Source organism: Squalius cephalus, assembly GCF_949319135.1.
Source record: "Squalius cephalus genome assembly, chromosome: 15".
Lineage (NCBI taxonomy): Eukaryota > Metazoa > Chordata > Actinopteri > Cypriniformes > Leuciscidae > Squalius > Squalius cephalus.
In genome coordinates this window covers 19,771,660-19,797,133 of record NC_137136.1, presented here as the reverse complement: position 1 = coordinate 19,797,133, position 25,474 = coordinate 19,771,660, and the positions used below count along the sequence as shown (strand labels likewise).

The window sequence follows — 25,474 nt, the reverse complement described above, 5'->3', positions numbered from 1 at the left end:
TAAAAATGTATTTTCTGCATCTATAATGCTTCATGGCATGCTTATGGACCAAATGTCCCTATTTCTGATCTTTAGAGAAAAGATAATTAGATTAAGCGTTGAGTTATGATATCCAGATGTATAGTTGGTTTTGATTGGTGTAGTTGATCTTCTGACATCTAGATCTTCTGACAGATGTACTGTAAATATAACTTGCACTGAGAACGGCGCCAGCTCCGTTCAGGTGGGTTATTTGCAGCCAGAATGGCACAATTTCCAGGAGAGGAATCATTTTCCCAATATCTGTGTGCATACGGAAGCATAATAGTCAGTCATTAGCTACTAAATCACATTTAAACAAATACATTCATTTTACAATCATTTTATGTTTTTGTAACCATATGATGAATTATTCATGGTGGCTTGAAGGACAAGGTGTAAAAAGTGCCTCCTCGAGTTTATTTCCTATTTTTAATTTATATTTTTCTGCTGCAACAAACAAACAAACAAAAAAAAAAAAAAAAAAAAAAAGGCAATACATCCCTGAATTCAATTTTTCCATATTATTACTGTCCACTTAGAAAACTTAATGTTGGAAATAAACAAACATTTTGGTTACAATAAGGTCTTATTTGTTAACATTAGTTAATCCATTAACTAACATGAAATAACAATTAACAAATATTTTTACAGCATTTATTAACCTTTGTTAATGTTAGTTAATAAAAACATTCATGTTAGTTCACTGTGCATTAATGTTAACAGATACAATGTGTATATACTTACAAATGTAATAGTAAATGCTGAATTAACTAATATAAATAGATGCTGTTTCAGTATTGATCATTGTTAGTTCGTGTTTACTAATGAAGTTAATTAATGTTGAAACTTGAAACCTTAAAGAAACCTTATTGTAAAGTGTTCTGAACATTTTTTTCCACCTTTTCAAAAATCATCACCCCCTCCAGGCCAAGGGTTGACACTGCATGCTAATTTTTGTATGTAACCATTAACCATTAACCATTGTATGTAACCATTAATTGCAGGGCACTTCCAGTGTGTAGGGAAAAGCAATTCAGAAGGAGACCAAATGGATAGAATTTTTTTGTTCTTTTTTTGGGGTTGAAAAATTATTGGAAATGTTTTGCCAGCAAAAAAAACAAAAACAAAAAAAAAACATCCTTTAAGGTAACCGACTCAGGTAGTAAAAAAAACAAAGCAGCATTTTTTCACATTGCCCTTCAATGTGTTTTCAGTCACATTTTTTTTTCCCACCTCACTGTCAATACAGTGTTGTTAATCCATGTCCATTCATTTGTCCCCACTTGACTTAGCCCAATCCAGTAGTCCAAATTCCCTTTCCTGCTCAGATACATCTGCAGAGATGAGATATTGTCAAAAGGCATAAAAATACATTTAAATGAGATTCACTCCTGTTAGTTTTAATTTGACCATATTTACAGAATTACTGACCTGCACACGTTGATTAGTAATCACGGCAAGATCTCCTCCCTTCCTCTGGCATTCCTCCCTGCTCAGCTGCCAGTTCAGACGGTTTTGAGACATGAAGTAACAAGTATTCTCGAACCTCAACCAGCCCTTGCCACAATCATTGCACAGATGCCCTGCACACATACATTTAAGTGGGGAAACAAGAAAACTCTGAAGTGATGTAAAAATAAGTTGCATATGAAAAAAAAAATTTTTTTTTAGACAACCGTATGTCTGTTGTTCACAAACTCACGAGTTTCTTCAAGAGGATGTTGTTGGTAAACCTCTTGGCATTTATTCAAGCTGCATTCCTGTTCCGGTGGAGACCTGTTCGTCTCCTCTACCACCTGACATGGCTGCGTCCCAGTCACTGTTTATAACATAGTGGAACAATGTTTCAGCACACCTGACCTCTAAATAAATAACCATTTCCACCAAAATACCATAGTTACTAGACTTATTTTTTGTACTGTAAAGTCATAATGTAACATCGAAATCTTGATTAGTTAGTGCAAGAAGTTTTTACAATATTTGTCATTGTGTGTAACTTTTTTATTTTGAATTGATCACATTTTTCTGAAAGTAAATGCTATTTTCTTTTTACGGAATAATTTTAACCCACCTATATTGTTCTAAGACATAACATTCAAAACATTCAAAAATGATTCTTAAAGGGGTGGTATAATGCCCTTTTCACAAGATGTAAAATAAGTCTGTGATGTCCCCAGAGTGTGTATGTGAAGTTTTAGCTCAAAATACCTCAGATATTTTTATACAGCTTGTTAAAGTTGTCACTTTTTGAGGGTGAGCAAAAACACACCGTTTTGTGTCTGTTCCTTTAAATGCAAATGAGCTGCTGCTACCGGCACAGAGGGCGGAGCTTCAAGAGCTTGCACTCACACTGAAAATTTCAAAAACTTTTAGCCTTTGATGTTCAAACCGGATTCAGACAATGACGGAGAGACTCAAGAAGTGACGACATGTAGAATGCAACAGGACATTTCTGAATGGTTAGTTGATGAATTTATGTAGCTTATGTGTAGTTATCTTCTAGTCATTGATTAACATATTCTGTCTTGATAATCTATAAATCGTGTTCTGGGGGCGGGGTTTATGTAAATTCTAGGTTTGGTGATGTCACTAACCCGGGAGGAATGTTCTGTAGTCCCTACCAGCCGATTGTTGTAGTCCTTAAAAAGCAATTTCTTTAAAAGCAAATATCTCCCTTTGCTCTGAACTTTGAGCATTGTAACTTTGCAGATGTTGTTTATGCTCAAACAGCAACATTACACACTAACTAAAGTTAGAAAAGTGAAATCATAATCAACCACCCCTTTAATCATTCTTGATTATGGTACAACGGGTCTAGACCACTTTTAAGGAAAATGTCTGTTTGTTTGTTTTTGTTTTTGTTTTTTGTATCAAAGTGTATTATGATAAAGTCGTTTTAATTCAATCATGGAGTAACACAAATTAATAAAAATTTTTTGGATACTACTCTGGCCAAAAAAAAAAAAAAAAAAAAGACTTTTCCTGTTTTTCATTTCTTTTGGCCTTTCATAATGTTGCAATACAATACATTATATTGTATTATATACTGTATTATTCTGCTATAAAAGTTATTAACAGGTTTATAGTGTACTACAGCTGTTAGTTTTGTGCAAGGAGAAAATTATATCCATGCATTTAGCGCCATTGTCCCCTATCAGGAAACAGTGTGTTTTAAGGGTTAGATCCTAGAAAAAAATGCTAAATAATTTTCATTCAAATTTAATTTGAATTCACACACACACACACACAAAATACAGTTGCATAACATACTGAAAGGTCAAAGGCCATAAGTGGTTCTTCAAGTACCATAATGACCACCGATTGACCATTTATTGAAATATTTTAATAAAAGTAATAATACTAATAATAAAAACTGAAGTTAGCTTATATTTTGTTTGTTTAGATATTGTTGACACAAAGCTTGTTTCCAATATCAAAAAAACGATGTAGAGTTTTGACCAAACTAGCCCAAAGACAATAAAAGAAGTTACTAAAACAATAGCCTAATAGGTTCCGAGTTCTAGGCCTACATGTAAAGACAGTTATACTTACACTTAATTAGCAGTGCAAGGAGCACAATCAGCAACAGGACGCAGATGACAAAAAGAACCAGTGAAATGATGCGGTAAACACGAACCTTCCGGTAAATATCAGACGATGCATCTGGAGAAAAACATAATACATCCTGTCGTTACATGAACCGTCAAATAACAGAAGTCAAGAGGTGTGTAATAACATCATTCATCACCTGAATCCGGCGGCAGCTTTTTCGGCTCAGACTTGCCGCCTGCGTACTTGCCGAAATTGCACAGTTTTACGTACATGTCTCTTCTAACGCAGCGTCTAGACAGAGTTTGCTACTGTAGTGCGCACTTAACCCAGCTCGGCTATCACAAACACACACACACACACACACACACACACTACGGGTGGGTTCGACCGCGCGCGCAGGGGCTTTGAAGACGTTCATCCGTCACTGTAGCAACAGTCTGATGACGACGCTCCGTAACACAATATCGGCTCTGTGTCCTCGTGTGCCCTTATGAGACCTTGAAGCTCTCTCCGGACAAAATAAGATACCCGCTGTCCTTCAGAGAGCAAGATATGCAGCTGTGTCCCAGATATGGGTTTTACATTGTGAACTATGGTCATACAAAAGACTCCTATCAAATTACAGAGCAATCTATAATTTATGCAGGCTTGCAGGGCCATGGTGGTAACAGATGTTTCTAACGAGAAACCACTTGGGTTGGGTATAATCGGATGCTGCTATGAAGCAACTGTTTAGTATTAAATGAAGCACTACTCACAATGTTCCCACAAATATTTTTAGCACAGGTAGGCTATAAAGCTAAACTGTAAAAAACAATGTTAGTAATTTTAAAGGTTAAGAATATGCTGCTTTAAATACCTGTATTGGTTAACTGCAATGGCAATAAACATGACAATTTATGTAGCCCAGTAAACTTTTTAGTATTACCCTAATCTAAGCACTACCACTACAACTCTCAATATTCCCCAAAATAAGTCCATCAAATAGTTTTGCACAGATACAGGAAATAAATCTTTGAGTTGGTTCTCCCAATTTGCTCGCACAAAAACAAAAACAAGTAATAAAAACTCAGTGAGTGTTTTAGCGCAATTTTCTGACGTCATGGGATCACAACACTAAGAGATAGTAAATCTTTTTATTGTTTTTTTTTTTTTTTTTTTTTTTTTTGTGCGTTCCCGAGATTAGACCTTCCTTAACATAATGCCGAAAACCCGAAGTCTCTAGGTGGTCTGGTTGAGGAGGAGATAGAAGTGCAAGATTGGTGCGCACAGACAGAACAGAAATCATGAGTTAACAATCGCAATTTTGTCCGTAGGAAAATTGCGCTAAAAAACTAAAAAAAAAAAACTAAAATGTTTTGTGAGCGAATGCATAGTTTCATGGTATTTTGCTCTAGAATGCAAATTTAATGAAATATAGCTACATTTTCTTCCCATCTCATTATTTTCCATCATGTTCCTTTTAGTGCTCCACTGGGAAAAGGGACATTATGAAGTTCACAACTGATTTATGTTTCCTTTAAGATTTTTGTGTTCTAATCTACTGTCACCTAAATGCCACTTTGATGCATGCAACATTTACATAATACATGAGTTGGGTTTGGTAACCGCAGCTACTTTTTACAGTAAATTTAAGCTTTTTTTTTTCCTCCCTTTTTTTTTTTTTTTTTTTTTTTACAGTGTAGACTATTTATGTACATCTTCTGCATACCCTTTTACCTTGACTTCAAAATATCTGTTTTTGTTCCTCTATTTGGCCTTTTTTCACTTGTCCTGTTTTAGACCAAATAGACAGCTGGACTCTCTATCACGCATTTTTGTAACTTGTGTAACATATCATACAATGAATAATTCACATGAATGCCCGAAAAGAATATTCATTTAAAATAATACAGCATTGTTTTGAATACTTCTGTATTTTATAATTTAAACATGTACTCAAAACTTTAAAGAAATCAAACTCCTGGCATTGTTATCATTAAATGAGTGCTTTTATTCACTTTATTAGCAATTAATTGGCCTAAAATGTGCAGTGATAGGAAAATTAGTTTTGATGATTGAATAAAAAGTTTTACCTTTTTTGACTGTAAAAGAGCGGATTGAAGAGGGCAAGCCATACACATGTTCAGATGGGTTAGAGAGAGAGGAGTAAACATTCCCTTCATCTACGTCTTCCTCTGCGATGTCAGTTGGAGACAATGCAGTTTAATAGAAGAACAGTTAGATATGAGAAGAAAATGCTTCGTGATTTGTATAATGACTAATAACAACTTGTTTACTGCTTATATAAAAAAATATTTGAATAACCATTTTTACCTTTTGTCTCCTCTGGCTTCTTCTCCTCATCCTCTTTTTCCTTCCCCTCCTCAGCCGTTGCAATCTCCTCCAACTCCACTTCTACTTCTGTCTTGCTCGCCATGGCTTTTTTTTTTTCTGTCTGCCAATTCCCTTGAGTTTCGTTTTCCTGACTAATTTGTCAGAGGTCCCAGTAGGTGCAAGCTCTTTAGTTACTGGTTTAATCTCCTATTGTCTCAACTATTCTGAGGACAAATGACACAGTAGTAACAGACAAGCTTCACTTTTAAATATGCTGACCTGATGAGAATTCTCTCACACCAGGATAAATCTGAACATCACACATGATCATTTGTTTTCCCGCAAGTTCCGCTTTACACTCCGGCAAGTTGCCACGATATCCCTCACTTCTCTCTTTTTCGTACTGTCAGATTGAATCAATACACTAATCATGTCTCATCCTAATGGAAAAGAAATTCAAACATATCAAACCCGAGTCTCTTTAAACCTTCTAAGTTTAAGTGTTAAATGTTAAATATGTCTAAAAATTGCTGAATAGGATAATGGACAAGAATGAATGAAATCTGCACTAAACAAATGCTTTAAACATTATGCACAGACTCATAGACAAGAAAGAGGCTAAAATATTTTAAAGATTTGTTTTATATGCACAAAAGTTATTGATAATACTTTACAAAAAAAGAAAAACAAGAACAAAAACCTATTTTCATTACATACAAATGATGCGCTCCTGGGAGAGAAAGAGAAGTCAATACTTGCTTACTCTACTACTGTGTTTGAAGTTTATCTCTGTTTTGACTTTCCATTTTCCCTCTTTCTCTTTAGTGTCTCTCAATTCTCAAGTTCCAATACTTTATTGCCAAGAATCTGTTTAAAGAAACATATAGTTTCCCCCCAAATACTGATAAATGCAAACAGCACCCTTTAGTCCCCATTATGAACAATGCCCCCTGTAGGTACAATGTATTGAATGTGGGATAATAGTGGTAAAATAATGTATCATCTTTCTCTCTCTTCTTTCTTCCTCCATCTCAAGCACCGTAAACACTCTCATTACTGTATGTCATGTACAGGAACAGGTCTTCCTCCTGGTGTTCCTAAAAACAGACAGAGCTGGTCAATTTAGATCAGAAATCATATTTTTAAATTCTTTTAGTTTATGATTAAAATTGTAATAGTAAAAAGTGTGTGCATATAGACCACAGTTCAAAAGTTTAGGGTCAATAAGATTTATATTTAAAGAAATGTATACTTTTATTCAGCAGTGACACATTAAATGGATCATACAGTTTTTTTTTTAAATCAACATGGATAATAGTAAGAACTGTTTCTTGAGCAGCAAGTCAGCATATTAGAATTATTTCTTATGGATCATGAGACACTGAAGGCTGGAGTAATGATGCTGAAAATGTAAAAAATCTATACATTTTAAAATATATTAAATATATTAAGACAGAAAACATATTGTTGATTTTTTTTGTTGTAATAATATTTCAGCATATTACTGTTTGACTTTATTTTTGATTAAATAAATGCAGCCTTGGTGAGCATTAGAAACTTCTTCAAAAATCATTCCGATCCTAAAAAAACCGCAGTGTCACACGCATTTTATTTAGTTCCTTTTGTTTTCCCTGTGTATTTATAGCCCTCAGTTTGTGTTCTCGGTTGTCTGTTCTCGTCTGTGCTTGGTGTTGTGTTATCTTGATCTCCTGAGTGTTGCTGATTTATTGTTTATTAACAGTTTACTGCTGCACAAGATCCAGCTTCAAACTCATCCTTGCTGCAATGAACACCCTTTGCTAATAAAGTTGAGTTTCTAACTCGGCACTAGTGAAGAGGGGTGCTTGAGTTACCTCATACACTGCAGACAGCGGGGAGCTGGATGGAGGGAGGGAGTTTTTTACGAAAAAGAAGAGCGCTTCTTCCGGCCTCATAGACACCCGCTGTCTGATCAGGAAGCAGAGCTGGCCGACTGGAAGAGAAAGTGGAGAGAATGTCAATCTAATCAAAACTGAACAGTATGTAAATGGTTTCATTTCTTCCTCAGAAGAAAGACTGGAATAGGGAAGTTCAGGGTCAGAAAGAGTCTCAAAAAATGAAAAGGCCTTAATTTACTGGCATATCATTACACAATGCTGATGGACAATCATGAGATGAGTTAAATTCCCCTGTAAATTTACAGAAATTATGTAATACACAGTCTGGATTTAAATAGGGAAATGCTTAAAAGTCAATGACTGGATCATTATTGCAGTGATTATTATGTTTCTAGCATGTTTGGCAACAGTTGTGATGGAATGTGTAGCTTTTCATTTCTTAAGCAACCATGTAGGAAGACACCTCTTGATGGAAATAAATGTTGTGATGTTATTTCCATCAAGAGGTGCATCAATGTTTGGTCAAGATCTTGTATTGACAATGCAAGAGTCGAGCACTCTATAAAGTTTACTCCAGCACATCCCAAAGACTTTCAATTTTTTTAAGTTCTGGACTCAGAGGTGTTAATTCATGTGTGAAATGAAATGAAATTCATGCTCACTGCCAACCATTCTTTCACAATTTGAGCCTGAGGAGTCTTGACATTGTCATCCTGAAATATGGCCATGATGTGTCTTTCACATGGTTGATTAAGAAATGAAAATCGGGTTAGGGTTAGAAGAACAGTTGCCAAACATACAGTATAACATTGCTAGAAACATAATAATCACTGCAATAATAATCCAATCGTTGACTCTTAAGCATTTGCCTATTTAAATCCAAACGGCTACTTTTTTTTGTGGTTGGGCAGTGTATAATGTTGAGGGCATGTATGAAATAAGAGCTGTCACCTGTGAGGTCTGAAGGAACAAGGTATTTCTTTTTGTCAAGTTCAGGAGCTCGTGACCTTGCAGCTCTCTCCACAATTATCTAAGGAAACAAACAAACAAACAAATAAATATACAACTCTCCAAAAACCTTCCTTTTAGAGCAATATAATATTAGTTGAAAATTCTGTCATCTCTCATGTCATTCCAAACCTGCATGACTTTCTTCTGTAAAACATAAAAGAAGATATTTTAAGAAATGCCTCAGTATTTTCTTGTCCATACAATGGAAGTACATGGTCACCAAAACTGTTTGGTTACCAACATTCTTCAAAACAACTTCTTTTGTGCACCAGAAGACAGAAATACAAGTTTGGAACAACATGAGGGTGAGTAAATGATCATTTTTGGGTGAAGTATCCCTTTAAAGCTTTGAACCGTCCTGATAATGTAACTGAAATGTATTGTTTTTTATTATGGTTTTCAACCATGAAACTGACTGGAATTTTATCCGGATGTTTGGCACGGACTCTCTCCCCCTCCGCTCTCCTGATCTCCAGTGGAACACTTCGCTGATACTGGCTAGACATCTGAGGGCCAAACACACATGAACAATAACATCAACATTAAAATATAACTAACAAAACATTTCACGCTTCCTCATTTGATGCATAATTCATCTGCCTGATTAGTTATTGTCATTCAAACATGGGCAGAAATAAACACATTGTCAGATCTGCATATGATCATTAATAAAGCATATTTATTCTCTGAATCAGTCAATCATATACACTAGATGTAACAAATTGTTTATCTTCAAATGCTCCGGTCATTCTTCTGCCACCCCACCATGGGCTCTTCCTCTCCTCTGCCCTCAGTCCAGATGTTGTTCACATATACTTCTGCCATATGTTAAAATTCAAACCATATGTACATTTTCTACAATCCTAACACAATACAACAGCTAGATTTTTTAAAGTCACCATGAAATAAAAAAGGACAAATCTTGTTAATGAAATATTGCACTATTTATTAATGATTAAAATGTATATCCATGCACATTATTTTTTTTTTTAAATTCTGTTCCCATCATAATCTTTAATCAAAATATTAATTCTCCTCCCAATTGCAGAAACTTCTCTTTTCTTCACTGATGACATGTTCATTGGCGCGAGGGCGGGACAAACCTGTCACTCACATGACATCACAGAAAAAGCAAACCACAACCATCCAACGATCCAATCAATTCCCAACGGACAAAATCAAGTCCCGCCCTACATTTTTTTCTTGTTCGAGAAGCCGTTTTACATGGATATGCATCATAATAATAAGGAAAGACTATTGTAACTTCCATTTCATGTTGACTTTAATAAAAATAAAACATTTTAATGATAACTAACTATAAAGAACTATAACATAGAAAAGTCAAAGTTACACATTGTCTGCATTAGTTCATCGTCCGTAACTTTACGGAATGTTCTGCCGTTTCATTGAAGATTGTGGAAAATGCTTCAGAATGTTTTATTACTGTGGAACTAGGGAGAATAGTTTGTTATGTTTATATTCACTCAACCATCCACTTGTGCCATGGAGAGGAACATCACATAATACAGACATGCATTGCACACCCATCAATTACAACAGAAATTAAATACTCGGATTTGACATTTTTGCATTCCTATTTACTCTGACGTCTGAATAGCTGAGTGTGCAAAAGAAAATACCAGAAAACGCATCCAATACTGTAGCAGATGATCATGTATGCCAAAAATGACTCTGACCTGTGGGTGTCTTTTTTCTGTGCTCTAAATAGCTTCATTTCACTGGGCACTACAGTTAGCCTTGCACTATATTTCTCACAAACATTACAATATGTTTACTACATGACTTGCACCATGGTAATTTCATGTGCTTACTCGTGTAAATACCATGGCATATGCATATGATAGTAATTCACTACCGTAGTATTATGTAATAATAAGAAGCCAACACGCTTGTTAAGTTGTGATTTGATGGTGTTGCGAAAAAGACGAGTTGCCACATGGAGTGCTGCAATGCGAAAACATGTCGTCCATAGTACTGGCCGCTCCTAAAACACTCACTATTAACACTCATAAACAATAACAATCTTCTGCCGTCAGAAAGTGCATGATACTGTGAGATAACTGCGCCCATAACAACTGCTGGTGACGTAAGGCCGCGAGCTCACATGATATGATATGACCTGCTATTCCGCACAATCCTTGTTCTGGGAACAAAGTGAACTTAATGCGGGTTACCGCGAGGTTGGTGTCTGAAACTTTGGTCCACCACAAATCCACGACCGTTTCCACCATGAAACTACGCTAACCTTATCCACATTAAACTGAGTGGATTGATCATTGCGGTGAACACACAAAACATACCTTGGACGGCTACTGATAGATTCAGGAAGAAGTCAAATGTAACGCCCGTCTTCCCCGCTTAGACAAAGTTCAGATGCCCTTATCAGCGCAGTAATTATGTTGCTCTCCAAAAATCAATAACTTTATATTATAAATCGCCTTCTATGTTGAAGATGTCGACTGGTCCACTTCTCCCACTAAAACAACAACAAATAATGTACCGCCTCATTCTGTAAAGTAACCAATGAGAATTATATAAATAGACTGACATAACGTCTAGCCTTTTAGAGGAAAGAGGAGGCGGGATTTAAATGTGTTGACAGTGCTTCTATTGGCCAAAGTGAGCTGTCGCTCACGTGTACCCCTAGGTCAGCGGAACCAATCAAAATAAAGCATAATTAGGCCAATGAAGAGAGCTCTACATTCTCTGGCTCTACCGTGTTTCTGTGTTACGTGTCTGACGTGTCCTTTTCTAGGCAAAACCAGCATGTGATTATGGTAGCAACCCAGGACAGAGACAATGTTTTTTTTAAGAGTGACATTCGTTATCAACTTCCTAATTGTCTTTTTAGCAGATAGATAAATAAATAAATAGTTTTACTATTAATAAGTTAACTACAACCATCAAACGCGGAGAAAACAAAGTGACTAAAGTAGGCTAGAACACAACTAAACAATAAACAGTATACAGTTGTATACAACAATACTTGTATCTGACCAATGGTTGGCTTCATTATGCAGTGGCACTACAGCCATTACAGACTGACCCAGAAAGTGATGCACACAAATAACATCCAGGGTGATACATGAAGGAGCAATGCATTGTTCTACAACAGTGGATCTCGATCTCAACCTTTTGACTTTAAGGGCCCTTCATTGTCCACAACAACAACATTTAAATTCCCCACCCCCACCCAAAGCATATTCATTATACAAAAACTACTAATACATATCTTGTTTTTATAGTTGTTTTAGCTTATTTTAATGCTAGTTTTAATCTTTTTTGTTTGTTTTGTTTAAGTCATCTTGAGGTCCCCTCAGAAGTTTGTTGAGGCCCACTGGTTGAGAACCACTATTGTACAGTATAGAATAAATCTTGGGGCTGCTAAGGTATATGGGAAAAAATAAAATAAATATATATATATATATATATATATATATATATATATATATATATATATATATATATATATATATATATACAGTACAGGCCAAAAGTTTGGACACATTACTATTTTTAATGTTTTTGAAAGAAGTTTCTTCTGCTCATCAAGCCTGCATTTATTTGATCAAAAATACAGAAAAAAAAATGTAATATTGTGATATATTATTACAATTTAAAATAATTGATTTTCAATTTATTATACTTTAAATTATCATTTATTTCGGTGATGCAAAGCTGAATTTTCAGGATCATTACTCCAGTCTTCAGTGTCACATGTGACATCCAGTCTATCACATGATCCTTTAGAAATCATTCTAATGTTCTGATTTATTATGAGTGTTGGAAACAGTTCTGCTGCCTAATATATTTGATGAATAAAAGGTTAAAAAGAACTGCATTTATTCAAAATAATTTTTTTTTTATATATATAAATCTTCTTTATTATCACTTTTTATCAATTTAACACATCCTTGCTGAATAAAATTATTGATTTATTTAAAAAAAAATAAAGAAAAAAATTACTGACCCCAAATGTGTATTATAGTGTATATTGTTGTTATAAAAGATTTCTATCTTGAAAACATTTGCTTCTTTTTTTTTTTTTTTTTTTTTTTCTTTTTCTTTTTTTTATTCATCAAAGTGTCCTAAAAAAGTATCACAGGTTATGAAAAAATATTAAGCAGCAGAACTGTTTCCAACTTTGATAATGAATCATCATATTAGAATGATTTCTAAAGGATCATTTGATAGACTGGAGTAATGATCCTGAAAATTCAGCTTTGCATCACCGAAATAAATGATAATTTAAAGTATAATAAATTGAAAACCAATCATTTTAAATTGTAATAATATATCACAATATTAAATTTTTTTCTGTATTTTTGATCAAATAAATGCAGGCTTGATGAGCAGAAGAAACTTCTTTCAAAAACATTAAAAATAGTAATGTGTCCAAACTTTTGGCCTGTACTGTATCTATATATTGGACTGATCAGAATTCAGTCTCAGTTTCATATATGTATATATATCGGACTGATCAGAACTGAGTCTCAATTTCAATTTATTCTGTTATCCTATTATGTTAGAAATGCCAATATTTGCCTTCTCTGTGTCATGTGCAGAACATTCTGTCGTCCAATGGGAGAAGCTGGCAGAATTTCCGGCGTCACCATCATCATCTTCTCCAGCCATTTTGTTAGAGGTGTTGACAGTCAGCCATCGAGTTCAACGAAGAAGTTGATATGGGCTCCGGTATTTTCCTAATAACAACTGAACCTTGGTTTGTTTGAGGTCTTCGGTAAACCAATATTAAGCAGCATTTGTACGCGATTATCTACACGACAACCTATATCACACGTTAGAACTATAACTTTTCTCATATTTGCGTAGAATTTTCGGACGAGCTAACAGTAGCTAATTCGTTAGCTCTGGCCAAATGGCGGCGAAGTCGGCACAGCAAGCCCCTACATCGAATTGGTAAGATTTCTACACATTACAAATCCTTACCATCATAAAATATGTCGTTCGCCACATCATTTTGATTGTTAAACGGATGTTTTTTACAAATGGAAGACATTAGTAACATGTAAGTTACGAGGTAAATGGATATGCGTAGTCTAATATCCGCTTCGCTCTAAGTATATAGCGAATTATATTGTTTCACAGTCACTTACGACTTAGTTATTGGTTGAAGTTTTAGTTTAAATGATATGTGAAAATTTACTCCACATTAGAATTTGACTAGAAATGGTCTAATTTACGTTTGGCCTGTGCATAGACTTGATTCACATCAGCGCCATTTTTGATTTTTAACGGAAATGAAAGCGAGCTGTGAGGGATAAACGTAACGTTAGCCTATATCTCTTCGGTGGGTTGTTGTACTGTTATTTAATATGTGTGTTTGGATTGTTCTGTTGACGAAACACTGCAAAAATATCTTTCCAAGAAATTTCAGTTGACAAAAAAACTCCCGTCAGTTTGAGCTGTGGAAAAGTTTAAGTGATCTAAGAGCTTTATACAGCTTTTTACAGCGGATGCCTTTGAAAACACGGTAAGTCTATCCCTCACAGCCTCGCTTTCATACCTGTCATGGCGCTGCTCTGAATAAGGTCTATTAGAGGCCTCGTTTCTGGCTAGCCATAGTCTCTTACCTTTATGGCTTTTACCAACACACTTTTGTGGCATTAATAATGTAAGCTAGGCATAGTATGGATAATAACTGTTAACAATGTGCATGACTGAATTGCAGATTTGAAGTGTACATACATTATAATGTTATGAACTGGTTGTTGTTACAGTCAGTTTTTATTTGTATGTGATCTCCATGTTTTGCATGGGTCAGAGTCTTGTGTAGATGCCTAAAAATGTACTGGAACCTTCTAGATGGTATAACCTAAAGTTGAATGTACATTGTCTTTCACAGGCCGTATGGTAGTAATTCAGGTGGAGAGGGCCCAGTCCATGAGAACCCGGAATGGGAAAAAGCCCGACAGGCTCTAGCCTCCATTACTAAAAGCCAGAACTCAGCCAAGACTTCACCAACCAATCGCACCACCCAACAGGTTAGTTATATCTATATCTTTATATATCCCTATATATATATATATATATATATAGCCTATATCTATATATATATACACACCAGTGATGCGCGGGTCAATGTATAAACAACCCGCACCCGACCGACGTTTTCAACTAACCCGCCCGCAACTCAGACCGCAAAAAAAAGAGTAGAAAATATTGTACCCGACCCGCTTCCTGACCTGCATTTTTGGACAGAGCGCAGAGCGGCATTTTTAAAAGGACGGAGCGTCACCCTATTTCCCGCTCCAATTTCGCTCCGCGCACACCACGATTCTGAAGCATGCTCAGTCAAGCCTGACTCAGTCTAGGCCTACTGTTGATGACTGCAAGATGGATTCTATTTTCAGTCAAAACTCGGCTCAATAATGGAGTTCAAAAAGTAGGCTACTTCAAAAAGGAAAATAAGAAGTCACAGGTGTAGGCTACTATAATATAAAACTAACTATAATGTGGTAGAAGAAAACGAATGTGGAGACATCATTCCAGTCAGTAAAGATTCATTTTGGAATCTAAAAAGACACATCTCTCGTAAACATGCAGTGTGATGTGAACACCTGGGAATAAAGCAAAAGGTTAGCAAATTGAATACGGTAACCTGTAACAAAGTGTAAATTAAATATAGCATAATATTCAAACAATTGATACAAGCCCATTTAAATTTTAATTCTGCGCTCTGCGCAAAAGTTCAGTTATAAGAATGTTGGCCTAATAGTTAGGCTAATTTAGCCTACTTTTAAAACGTTAATGTATATTTTTTCATATTTTTGTTTATATAAATTTTATTTATATTATTAGGCCCATTTATTCGTTTTATTTTACAGCAGTTTGTGTGTACAATGGATATACGCCCATTTAAATTTTAATCGTGCGCGTTGCGCAAAAGTTCACTTATCAAAATTCTGGCCTAATAGTAAATTTACTTTTAAAATTTTTATGTAGGCTATATTTTTGTTTATATAATTGTTATTTATATTATTAGGCCCATTTATTCGTTTAATTTTACAGGACTTTGTGTACGTAGGCTATATTCCTTCTTACATAGGTCTAATTTGTAATTTGAAATAAAACATTTCTATTTGAAAAATGTTGTTGTTGCTCATTAGTTCTTTAGGAGGTAAGGCTGTGGTCTAAGCTAAAAGTGATATACATGTAGATTTTTTTTTTTTCCTTTTTTGGAGCGAGGGGGGGGGGGGGGGGGGGGCGATTTGAGTGGAGCGCGGAGCAAACTGCGTTGAGCGATGAGCGATAATGAGCGGAGCGGCCTGATGTAGCTTTGAGCGGGGGAGCGAACATTTCCGTGAGCGATGATGAGCGGAGATTCTCACCGCTCCACTCCGCTCATATGCTCTCTAGTACTATATAAATTACAAAGGTTTAATTGGCATATTTATTTCAAACGACCCGACCGACCGCGACCCGAATATCATTAAAAGTGACCGCAGGCACCCGCTCATTTCGGATCAACCCGCGCATCACTGATACACACACACACACACACACACACACACACACACATACATGCATACACAAATAGATATGTTCCCTTTTTTATCGTTGCATAAACTGTATGCCCATTTTGTGGTTAATGGTTGATTTTGTTCTGTTTTCTATTATTTGTTAGGTTGGACAGTATCAGGCGACTGTTACAGACTCCTCTACAATGCAACAACAGCAGCAGCAGCAGCAGTACTATCAGCAGTGGTATCAACAGAACCAACAACAGTATGCTGGTTACCCATATCCCTATAACTACTACTACCCCATGCCTCCGGTAAATAAATGCACCCCTTCATATTCTTACAGCATGTACCTGTATACATTCTGTTTGTCAATGAAAAAAAAGTGCTGCACGGGGTGTGAATTCCTTATCTCTGTGCCCTTTGGATGTTAGAGATAGTTCAGCTCAAATAATAAAGATATTCCAAGGCACTCGAATAGTTTTGAAAAAAGTTAAAAAGCCTTTATTTCATCATGGCTTTATCATTTAAAAACTGGTGACAAGTACACACATACAGTCTATTTGTATTTGCGCCAAGAACGGGTCAAAGTAGACGTTGTTCGCGGGCAGCCAATGAAGACCATAGGTGGGGGTTATGCAAATGTTACCACGTTACGTATGCGGGTCACAGAAGTAAGACTGCAATTCCTGATGAGTCGTTTAGGTGGTTTAGAGGTGATTTTTTTGGGGGGGGGGAGACAATAAGTTAATTTATCGTGCACTTTCGACTTAACACCTTTGTAGACCGTTTACATTCACAGACAGCTCTATTACACACTGCATGATGACGGGTAATATTCGAAAAAGCATAATAGAAGCACTTTAACTATAATAAACCTGCCACTTAGCCCAACTTTAAACCATTACAGCTGTTCCTTTTTGTGCAGTTTCCAATATTATAATTTTTTTTCACTCCTCCAGTATGGAGGATCATATCCTCCAGGACAGTATGGTGTTCCAGGGGGCTACCAGACACCAACTACGCCCACTGGACAGGTATAGACTTTTATATATCATCGTGAGCTTCTGCTGGCCAAATGTAGATCAACTAGTTGTGTAAGTAATTCATTCATTCTCCCTCTCTCTCTCTTTCAGACCCCTGCCATGCCTATGGCAGAAGATCAGTCCTCCAGCTATCCCTCCCAGCCCCCTCCTCCTGCAACCCCTCAAGCTCCCCCTCAGAGTCCTACATCCACTGACCAGCCCCCACCCCCTCCTCCACCCCCCATACCTCCTCCACCCAATGCCCAGTACCCTCTTCCACCATCCCAGACCCCCTACAGCCCCAATGGTACCCTGCCATACAGCCCTACGGATTCCAACCCCATGATGCGGGGCTACAATCCTGGGCAGATTCGGCCAGGGTACCAGAGTTACCCAGCACCTGCATATCAGTCCCCTCAGCAGCAGGCTCCAGGACAAGGCCCATATGGAGGTGCAGGCATGGTGGATTCTAAGAAGCCTAACATTAGCAATATGAACAAAGGTGGACAGCAGCTGTGGCAGCGCATGAAACGTATGTGTCTCTGTTAGCTTATGTGTGCTAAACATGTCATGTTAAGTATATCATCCTAATGTTTTTTTTTTTCTTTTTTCTTCAACAGAGGCTCCTGGAACAGGTGCTGTAAAATTTAACATACAAAAGCGCCCATACGTCATGTCCAGTCAAAACTTCCCATCAGCTGAGCAGGCCCCTGGATTGGGATCCCTTAATGCGACAAACCAATCTCCTGGCTCTGTTGTGGCAACATCTACAACTTCAGCTGGATGTTCCCAAACTCGGTAAGCATACCGGCTAATATTTAAAATTAAAAGGCTGGTTGGAACATACTTGTGTCTCAGTTGCAACTGACCACATTTTCTAGATTAAACAGATCATTAGAGCTTTGCTAATTTGAATGCATTTTATCCCCCATATAAGCTCAGTAATATTAATTTAATATAAGACATCAATGACAACAAACTTTTTTTGGGGTGGTTCTTGAAGGCCCCAGGACTGGCCACAGGCCATGAAAGAGTATGTACAGCGTTGCTTCACAGCCTGTGAATCTGAAGAGGACAAGGATCGTACAGAAAAAGTACTGAAAGACCTTCTGCAGTCCAGACTACAGGATGGCTCGGCTTATACCATCGATTGGACCAGAGAACCGCTGCCAGAGTGAGTTGCATCAGTGTCTTTTCAAGCTACTTAACTATTGGCACTAAACATATGAAATAAATCCTAGTATAAAACAATTTCTTCAGTAATTTCAAATCTAGGTATGATCAAGTTTTTTTTATTAGGTGCCATTTTGACTGGACTGTTTTTAATGTGAATAGACAACATTTTCATGCAGAGATATGTTTAACTGATGTATTTAAATGATCACCTGGAAATGTATTTTACAAATTTTTGTCTTGAGTGTAGAGTCTTGTCTTGTTTTTTTTTGTAAAATATAACTTTTGTTATTCACATGGTGTATACATTTTTTTTAAATAAATTGGGACTAAACAACTGCTTTTTTTTTTTTATCAGCCTGAAGCAAAAGCAGTCTCGCTGGCAGGTGGTTCCTCAACGCTCTCAGGAGAATGCTATTGGGAGAGGTGGAGCCACCCGTGGCAGGGCGGGGGCCAGGCTGGGTAACTACAGAAATGTCTTTTCTCAAAGAAGCCCCTCCTCCAGCTCGTCCCACTCCTCATCACGATCCCCATCCCCTCACAACCGACAAAGGGACAGGAGTAGACATCACCGCAGGTAATGCGCAGGGTTGCAAAGTTCCTTAATCTAATACTAACACTTAAAAAAAAAATGTTTTGCAGTTTACCTGTGTCGATTAACCAGCAAAATACCGGAACGAGACGAGGATTCATTAACTGCAGTATTATACCGTTTTATAAGGTTGCATGATATATTTCATACCCATTTAAAAATCATAATATAGCATAGGGCTATTGTGATATTAAAAAGTCTTCGATTCAATTAAATAAGTATATGTGCTGCAGGAGTAAAACGCAATGCTTTATTTACATGCGTGCATGTCACATCAAATCTTGACATATATTACATTGTGTTTTTACAGTGTTGTGTAATAAAACCATATGATTAGCCTACTTGCATTTGATACTTAGGTCTATTTTATTACAAAAATTTTTTATCAGATTAATCATCAAAATAATCGACCAATTACTTGATTACCAAAATAATCATTAGTGACAGCCCTACTTTAAATCATCACTTGAAGTATGATAGAAATTGGAGATCAGCAGAATTTGAATGGTGACTGTCTTCCTTCTGCAGTGATTCTGGCTCCCAATCAGATAGCAGCATGTCAAGTGATCCTCGCCTCCCGTTGTCCCGGCGGCAACAAAAAGGTGGCCGAGGCCGTGGGGCAGAAAGGGAGCGAGGCAGAGGTGGTGTGGGAGAAAGAGGCAGAGGAAGAGGCAAAGCAAACAGAGGGCGGAGGTGAGATATCATTGTACACCAAAATTGAATGCCATTAACAAGTTTTTAACTTTAGGGAATTACTAGTAGCCTCATTGCCTTCTCCTCTGACTTCTATCAGGAATATGGAAGACCTAACGAGTGGAATTGGTAAAAAGCGGAAAGGTGGGAACGCAGGCCTTGACTTTCACGACCCGAATCGTGAAGCGAAGAAGCAGAGCCGTGCAGCACGCTTCCACACTAAATTACGGACTGAGCCCCTGGTGTTAAACATCAATGTTTTTGACCTCCCCAATGGCACCCAGGAGGGGCTGAGTTGGGATGAATGCCCCATAGTCGGCACCTGCCAGGACATCACCAAAATCTACCTGCGCCTCACATGTGCTCCTGACCCTGCAACCGTCAGACCTGTACCTGTGAGTGTTTCTCAAAGTGTTGCTTTTCTTCAGGGATCTGTTTAATGATTATAGTTCTGTGGTTAACACTGGATTCTGTGTGTCTTATTCATTGGTTGTACTGTGTAAAGTGGTCTGTAGTTGGTAATTTATGCAGTTTCATTGAAGATTTGTTTTGAATATTTTCTTGTTTCAGGTGTTGCGAAAGTCCCTGATTGCGGTGAAAACTCATTGGAAAACCAATCAGGATTATTTGTATGCATGTGAACAAATGAAGTCAATACGACAAGATCTCACTGTGAGTTACGCTTACTAGTACTAATTACCTGCCTTACCATTTTCTCATGTAGTGTCTTATCTTGAAATCTTTTGTCATTCAGGTTCAAGGTGTGCGTACAGACTTCACCGTGGAGGTATATGAGACTCATGCTCGCATCGCTCTGGAAAAGGTATGTGATGTAAAGTCAGCTCTGATTAAAAGGCACTTTTGTTCTTTTTGAACTAAACGCACATTTCAACTGTTATCAGGGTGACCATGAGGAGTTCAACCAGTGCCAGACCCAGCTGAAAGCGCTGTATAAAGACTGCCCATCGGACAACATTGGAGAATTCACTTCCTACAGGCTTATCTACTTCATCTTTACTAAGAACTCTGGAGGTATAAATTGCCTTTTCTGTTTAATCTCTAGTTTAAGGTTTTAATCTCACTATTTTGCACTCCAATTTTTATTGCCCTTGCTACGTTTATCATAGACTTGACCACCGAGCTTGTGTACCTGACCCCCGAGCTCCGTGCTGATCCATGTGTAGCTCATGCACTTGAGCTCCGTACTGCCTGGGCTCTTGGAAACTTCCACCGGTTCTTCAAACTCTATCGGAAAGCTCCACGTATGGCTGCTTATCTAATAGACAAGTTTGTGGAGCGTGAAAGACATCTAGCACTGAGGGCCATTTTTAAAACGTGAGTACAGATGCCAGGGAGATTGATTAAAAAATTATGCTATTGATTATTTGAAGTCTAAAGTTTTCCGTCTTGTTTTCCCTTCTCTGCTGCAGGTTCAGGCCCTTTGTGCCGGTGGAGTATGTGCAGTCCAGCTTGGCCTTCCCAGATTTAGATTCATGTTTAGCATTTCTAACAGGGCTTGGGGTTACATTCACCCCCTCTGACCCAAGCAAAATAGACTGTAAAGTCAGCTCAGCCTGTCTTACAACCTCGTAGTTTGGGGGAAAGGGTTGGGGGTCACCAGAGGATTTACACTTATAGAGCTTATAAAGACTGTAGATAAGGGACCAGATATCTGCATAATAGACACACATTCAGAGTCTAGAGCTGATCATATATACGAGATATATCTCAGATTTTTTTAACTCTTGTAGAGTGATGGACATTCTGACAGATGGACAGTTGACATCCATATACAGAGACTTAGGTGCCATTTCAAGACCCAGTATAGCCTATTCACACAGCCCATTTAGTGAAGTATCAGGCAACCAAATACTTGCAGAATATCCCTTACACCAATAGAAAAATGAAACACAGGGCAAAGATCTAATGGGGTCAGGTCAGCTGGTCATGTCAGGTCCCACGTCATAGAGCTCAAAAAGCATTTTCAAGCTAACAGTGTTGTGTGTTCTCATGTTTCTTTCCTCTCAAGCAAACAGCCACAAAGCTCAAGACCTGATATCATCACAGTTAATGCTGAATATAACGTGAGCCAGTTCCCACCAACAGCGTACCAGCTCAAGTCTGTGTGAGGCAACGGATCCTTCTCCAAGATTTTTGTCATCTTTAATGGACTTTAAAGCCAAGTGCAAGTGCAATCCTTCAAGCACGAAGAGGATGGTTTGTATGCCCTATCTTTCTCTTTGCCTGAGATGTCTTCAGTAAGTCAGTGGTGGAGGCACTCCATTAGATCTCCTTCCTCACTTCATCTCTAGGATCCGAATGCTGATAGCCTATAATATTTGGACTGAGTTATAACAAGATCACCTTCAGAAATGCAGATTAGGCCATATTTTCGTACCATCACCAGTTCTGCCCCCACTTCCCACACAGTTTCCTCTTCCACACATGGCGTTCAACACTCAAGAAGCTGGGCCTCATTAGTCATAGATACCATCCTAATCGTTCCTCGACACCCAGGAAGCACAGCTCAGTGACTCAAAATCTTTCACTTCCACCCCAGCTGTGATCGGAATAGGCCCAACCGTTTTAAAGTCATCCAAGTCCACCTAGGGGATTCATTCACCACTAAGTTTGACCTCCAGCCACTGAAGAGCCAAGTCCCCTCAAGCACCACTCAACATAAAAGGTCCACCCAACACGCAGTCAGCCTGACCAAGTTCATTCATTCAGAAGGAAAAGCAAGATCAGTTTTCCCTCACAGCAAGATGGTGGTTGTATCCTGTCTTCTCTCCACTGGCCACCTCATTCCTGCAAGGGCATCCACTTTCCTGCTGTGGTTTGGCAACACATGGGTTTGTATGGCTCCTTAAGCTTCGGCCACATCTACTGGTAATGGCTGGTAAGAAGGACTTGATGTTTTGAAAAAGCGTGGTGGATTCGTCATTCAGCTTGGGTTGAGGTGTTACCATTGTTGAACCACATGCTTGGCTTGATGTCTTTTAACCCTGCTGGCAGGTTGTGAATTTGTCATATCTCATTTTGAAACGGGCCTAATTCTGAACCCTGTTGCACCCTTTATCTGCAAGATTGGCACTAAAAGATCTGTACGAGAAAAAAAAATCAAATATATCGGCATCATTTTACATGGATATTACTGTGGTGCAGTTGTAAATCTCATAGATTCATATGGCATCATGGTCTTAATCTAGCCAATTGAAACATGAATGCGTTATAGTAAAAAAAAAAAGTTGTACCAATTCAGTTTTACAAAGTTCATCTAATGCTCCTTGATCTCTAATGGACTGCTTTAAAATGGTTTCATTGGAGTCGTAACCCAAACATCACTTTCACTGCAAATGAGCGAGGAGCTTTTTAGCATTTTTGCTGTTGAAGTAATCGTATTTATTAAATGTGATTAACATTCATCCAGCATGGATAAGGCTTGGGTCTGAAATATGTGTGCTTTAGCAAGATGTGCTCAAGGCCACTATGAGCAGAAAGCATCCCTAACATCTCGTCTGTAAAATATGTACATATGTTTTCATGCAAATAATGTGCAAAGTGAAATTTATTTTTCTCTTATAGTACTTTGGTTGTTTATAGTTTCTTTTTGTTTGTACAATGGTAAGTGTCATTTTGCTGGCAGTTTTTAAAGTTGAAATATAATGGATGGTAAGCATGTGCACACTGATTTGAGGTTTAGTTAAAATAAGTGAAGTTTCCCATTCAAATATTATAAAATTTATTGCTCCCCTAGACACAAATTAAATAACATGTTATTAAGTAAATCTCTTACAATTCACACTTGTGAAGGAGTCTGGGATTCATGAATTGACAATATGATGCCAAATCTTTCCCTTCTTGATAATTATTTAATATTCCCAGGTAGTTATTTGACTTTGAGGTCAAATTAGTACTGAAGACTGCAGTATATTGAAGTTTGGTTAAGGTTTTTCTTTTCTTTCTTTAAGTTCATTTTGACTACCTAGGGCATCATTCTGTTTGGATGTTTGTATTTGGTTGTACATTGTAAATGAATCATTTGCTACTGGTTGCCACACTGACTTTGCTCTCCTCTCCCTCTCAACCTTCAACCCCTCCCACCCCTTGTTCTCCTCTCTCCTCCTGCACTCCTTTATTACCAAATTCTCTCTCTTCTTGCAGTCATGCACAATCGGAGCAAAGCAAGAGATGAAAAGATGAGGGCAAAACTAATCCAGAGGCACACTGGAAAATGGCCATTGAGACACCCAGACATCAGCCAATTGATTCTTCATTGTGCCTGTTGGTGTCTGATGCATTTGTCATTCTAATGAGAGCTTGCTTTCAATTTGCAATGGTTTTCTTTTCTTTTCTCTTTTTATGCCAATATCAAAATCCAAAAACACCTTGTCAGTCTAAAGTTGATGTATGGATTGTATTTCAGGATTGGCTCCATATAGTGTTTGGTAGAATTGCTGCTGTATGTTCAGGTGTGTCTTTAGTCTATTCTTAACATTGCTTTTTCTTTTTTTTTTTTCTAACTATACTTTGTGTTGTTTACTGATTTAGTTTTTCTTTTATATTTTTCTTTTGCAGTTCTTTACTGACATTTTGTTTGTGGACTGAACATGTTTCTGATGTTTAATATAAGCTGTAGAATTGCATACTGCACATGCCTGGACATACAGATAGTTCTAGACATTTTATACCCTTATGTAAACTTTAGATATCCAAGCAACAGGTCTGAGAAATCCGTAATGTCCTCAGGTCTTTAAAGTAAACTGCAGTTTCTAATGATAATGGTTATTGGCTGCCCATAATGAATATTACTTACGGATTGTCCAAAGCAATGTTAATCTCAATTGATGCCACTTTGTTTTTTTCCATGAAATGTATTTTTAGCCCTTGCTGTTGTAGTTGTGTAATATTTTCACAGCAGTATTACTAACTGTCTCATCCCTCTCTTCAGATGTTGCCTGTCCTCTTCTTAAAACATTGAGTTTCTTTAACTTCTTTCCTCTGCATCAGATCTTTGCTTTTCTTTTAGTTCATATTGGTGTCATATTTTACTTAGATTTGCCTCTGTAAGTGTTCGCTTACATTTTCCACTTTATCCATTGACTTCTTGCCTCGTCTCATCTTTATTTTTTTCCCAGCCATCTGTTATTCTTTCTGCATGTTCTTCTGTCTCCCTCCTCTTTCCTCTGTATTGTGTACTATAATGCAATGTTGCGATTGGTTTATATTTGGTCAGTGCTTGGCAGTAAGTATTTCGACAAGACTGTGCTTGTGTCTGTTTCTTCTTTTACAGCTCCACCTCTCAAAGCCCTAATGTCTCTGCCCTGAAAGAAAATACTGCCATTTGTAGATGCTGATCTGTACATTATGTACATACTTTATCTTGAGAAAAAATAAAGAAAAATAAATAATCTGATGTATACTGATTGTGATTTAGTATAGTGGAAACTATTAGAATTGTCTTCTGAATATGAAGTTACAGAGGTTCCCATGTATAGTGTTCTCCTTCCTGCTTTGCTTTTTTGTTTTAGTTTACTTGAAGTTTGATGTATGAGAGTGATTTATACAATGCTGGTACACTATATTAAAATAGTTTAGGGTTTTTAAAGAATTTAAAACTTTAAATCCGCAAGGATACATTCAATTGATCAAAAGTGATATTAAGTACTTCTCCATTGTTGTGGGAAATTTCTGTTTCAAATAAATGTT

At 37.3% G+C, this 25,474-nt stretch overlaps 3 protein-coding genes across 5 annotated transcripts; 1 reads left to right on the top strand and 2 right to left on the bottom strand.

The window, feature by feature from the left end:
• Window positions 1-143: 143 nt before the first annotated feature.
• Window positions 144-6,190, bottom strand: LOC307172098 (C-type lectin domain family 2 member B). 2 transcript variants are annotated; one of them, XM_079894156.1, is made up of 7 exons: window positions 5,890-6,190; window positions 5,649-5,750; window positions 3,574-3,684; window positions 1,724-1,840; window positions 1,453-1,604; window positions 1,255-1,355; window positions 144-282 (listed from the first exon to the last, which is right to left on the bottom strand). In XM_079894156.1, exons 1-7 carry the CDS (start codon window positions 5,990-5,992, stop codon window positions 159-161), a joined length of 810 nt encoding a protein of 269 aa, XP_079750282.1. In that variant the 5' UTR covers window positions 5,993-6,190; the 3' UTR covers window positions 144-158. The 2 variants fall into 2 exon arrangements, with proteins under 2 accessions (XP_079750282.1, XP_079750283.1); XM_079894157.1 differs by lacking the exons at window positions 5,649-5,750; window positions 5,890-6,190 and adding an exon at window positions 3,770-3,908.
• Window positions 6,191-6,513: 323 nt separating this feature from the next.
• On the bottom strand, window positions 6,514-11,311 carry LOC307172099 (gamma-aminobutyric acid receptor-associated protein-like 1). Its single transcript, XM_079894158.1, has 5 exons — window positions 11,099-11,311; window positions 9,194-9,283; window positions 8,718-8,796; window positions 7,743-7,861; window positions 6,514-6,986 (listed from the first exon to the last, which is right to left on the bottom strand). The coding sequence occupies exons 2-5, from the start codon at window positions 9,281-9,283 to the stop codon at window positions 6,921-6,923; spliced, it is 354 nt and encodes a 117-aa protein (XP_079750284.1). The 5' UTR covers window positions 11,099-11,311; the 3' UTR covers window positions 6,514-6,920.
• A 2,112-nt stretch (window positions 11,312-13,423) lies between these two features.
• leng8 (leukocyte receptor cluster (LRC) member 8) lies at window positions 13,424-24,418 on the top strand. Of its 2 annotated transcripts, XM_079894797.1 has the most exons (16): window positions 13,440-13,718; window positions 14,188-14,292; window positions 14,665-14,803; window positions 16,447-16,596; window positions 17,245-17,319; window positions 17,419-17,839; window positions 17,928-18,105; window positions 18,311-18,481; window positions 18,839-19,057; window positions 19,601-19,765; window positions 19,866-20,160; window positions 20,336-20,437; window positions 20,520-20,588; window positions 20,668-20,797; window positions 20,893-21,100; window positions 21,196-24,418. In XM_079894797.1, exons 2-16 carry the CDS (start codon window positions 14,276-14,278, stop codon window positions 21,356-21,358), a joined length of 2,502 nt encoding a protein of 833 aa, XP_079750923.1. In that variant the 5' UTR covers window positions 13,440-13,718; window positions 14,188-14,275; the 3' UTR covers window positions 21,359-24,418. The 2 variants fall into 2 exon arrangements, with proteins under 2 accessions (XP_079750922.1, XP_079750923.1); XM_079894796.1 differs by lacking the exon at window positions 14,188-14,292 and having other exon boundaries at window positions 13,424-13,718.
• Window positions 24,419-25,474: the final 1,056 nt, after the last annotated feature.

What these genes read in the sequence shown, in the direction of transcription:
- LOC307172098 (XM_079894156.1), bottom strand. Translation starts at nt 5,992, where the DNA reads ATGGCGAGCAAGACAGAAGTAGAAGTGGAGTTGGAGGAGATTGCAACG. An exon ending in ACATCCTCTTGAAGAAACTC is followed by an intron (nt 1,605 to 1,723) that starts GTGAGTTTGTGA and finishes GTATGTGTGCAG; the next exon opens with GGCATCTGTGCAATGATTGT. An exon ending in AACACTGTATTGACAGTGAG is followed by an intron (nt 283 to 1,254) that starts GTGGGAAAAAAA and finishes GTATGCACACAG; the next exon opens with ATATTGGGAAAATGATTCCT.
- LOC307172099 (XM_079894158.1), bottom strand. Translation starts at nt 9,283, where the DNA reads ATGTCTAGCCAGTATCAGCGAAGTGTTCCACTGGAGATCAGGAGAGCG. An exon ending in TGTTCCTTCAGACCTCACAG is followed by an intron (nt 7,862 to 8,717) that starts GTGACAGCTCTT and finishes TTTCTCTTCCAG; the next exon opens with TCGGCCAGCTCTGCTTCCTG. An exon ending in CGCTGTCTGCAGTGTATGAG is followed by an intron (nt 6,987 to 7,742) that starts GTAACTCAAGCA and finishes GTCTGTTTTTAG; the next exon opens with GAACACCAGGAGGAAGACCT.
- leng8 (XM_079894796.1), top strand. Translation starts at nt 13,678, where the DNA reads ATGGCGGCGAAGTCGGCACAGCAAGCCCCTACATCGAATTG. An exon ending in CAAGCCCCTACATCGAATTG is followed by an intron (nt 13,719 to 14,664) that starts GTAAGATTTCTA and finishes TGTCTTTCACAG; the next exon opens with GCCGTATGGTAGTAATTCAG. An exon ending in ACCAGAGAACCGCTGCCAGA is followed by an intron (nt 18,482 to 18,838) that starts GTGAGTTGCATC and finishes TTTTTTTATCAG; the next exon opens with CCTGAAGCAAAAGCAGTCTC.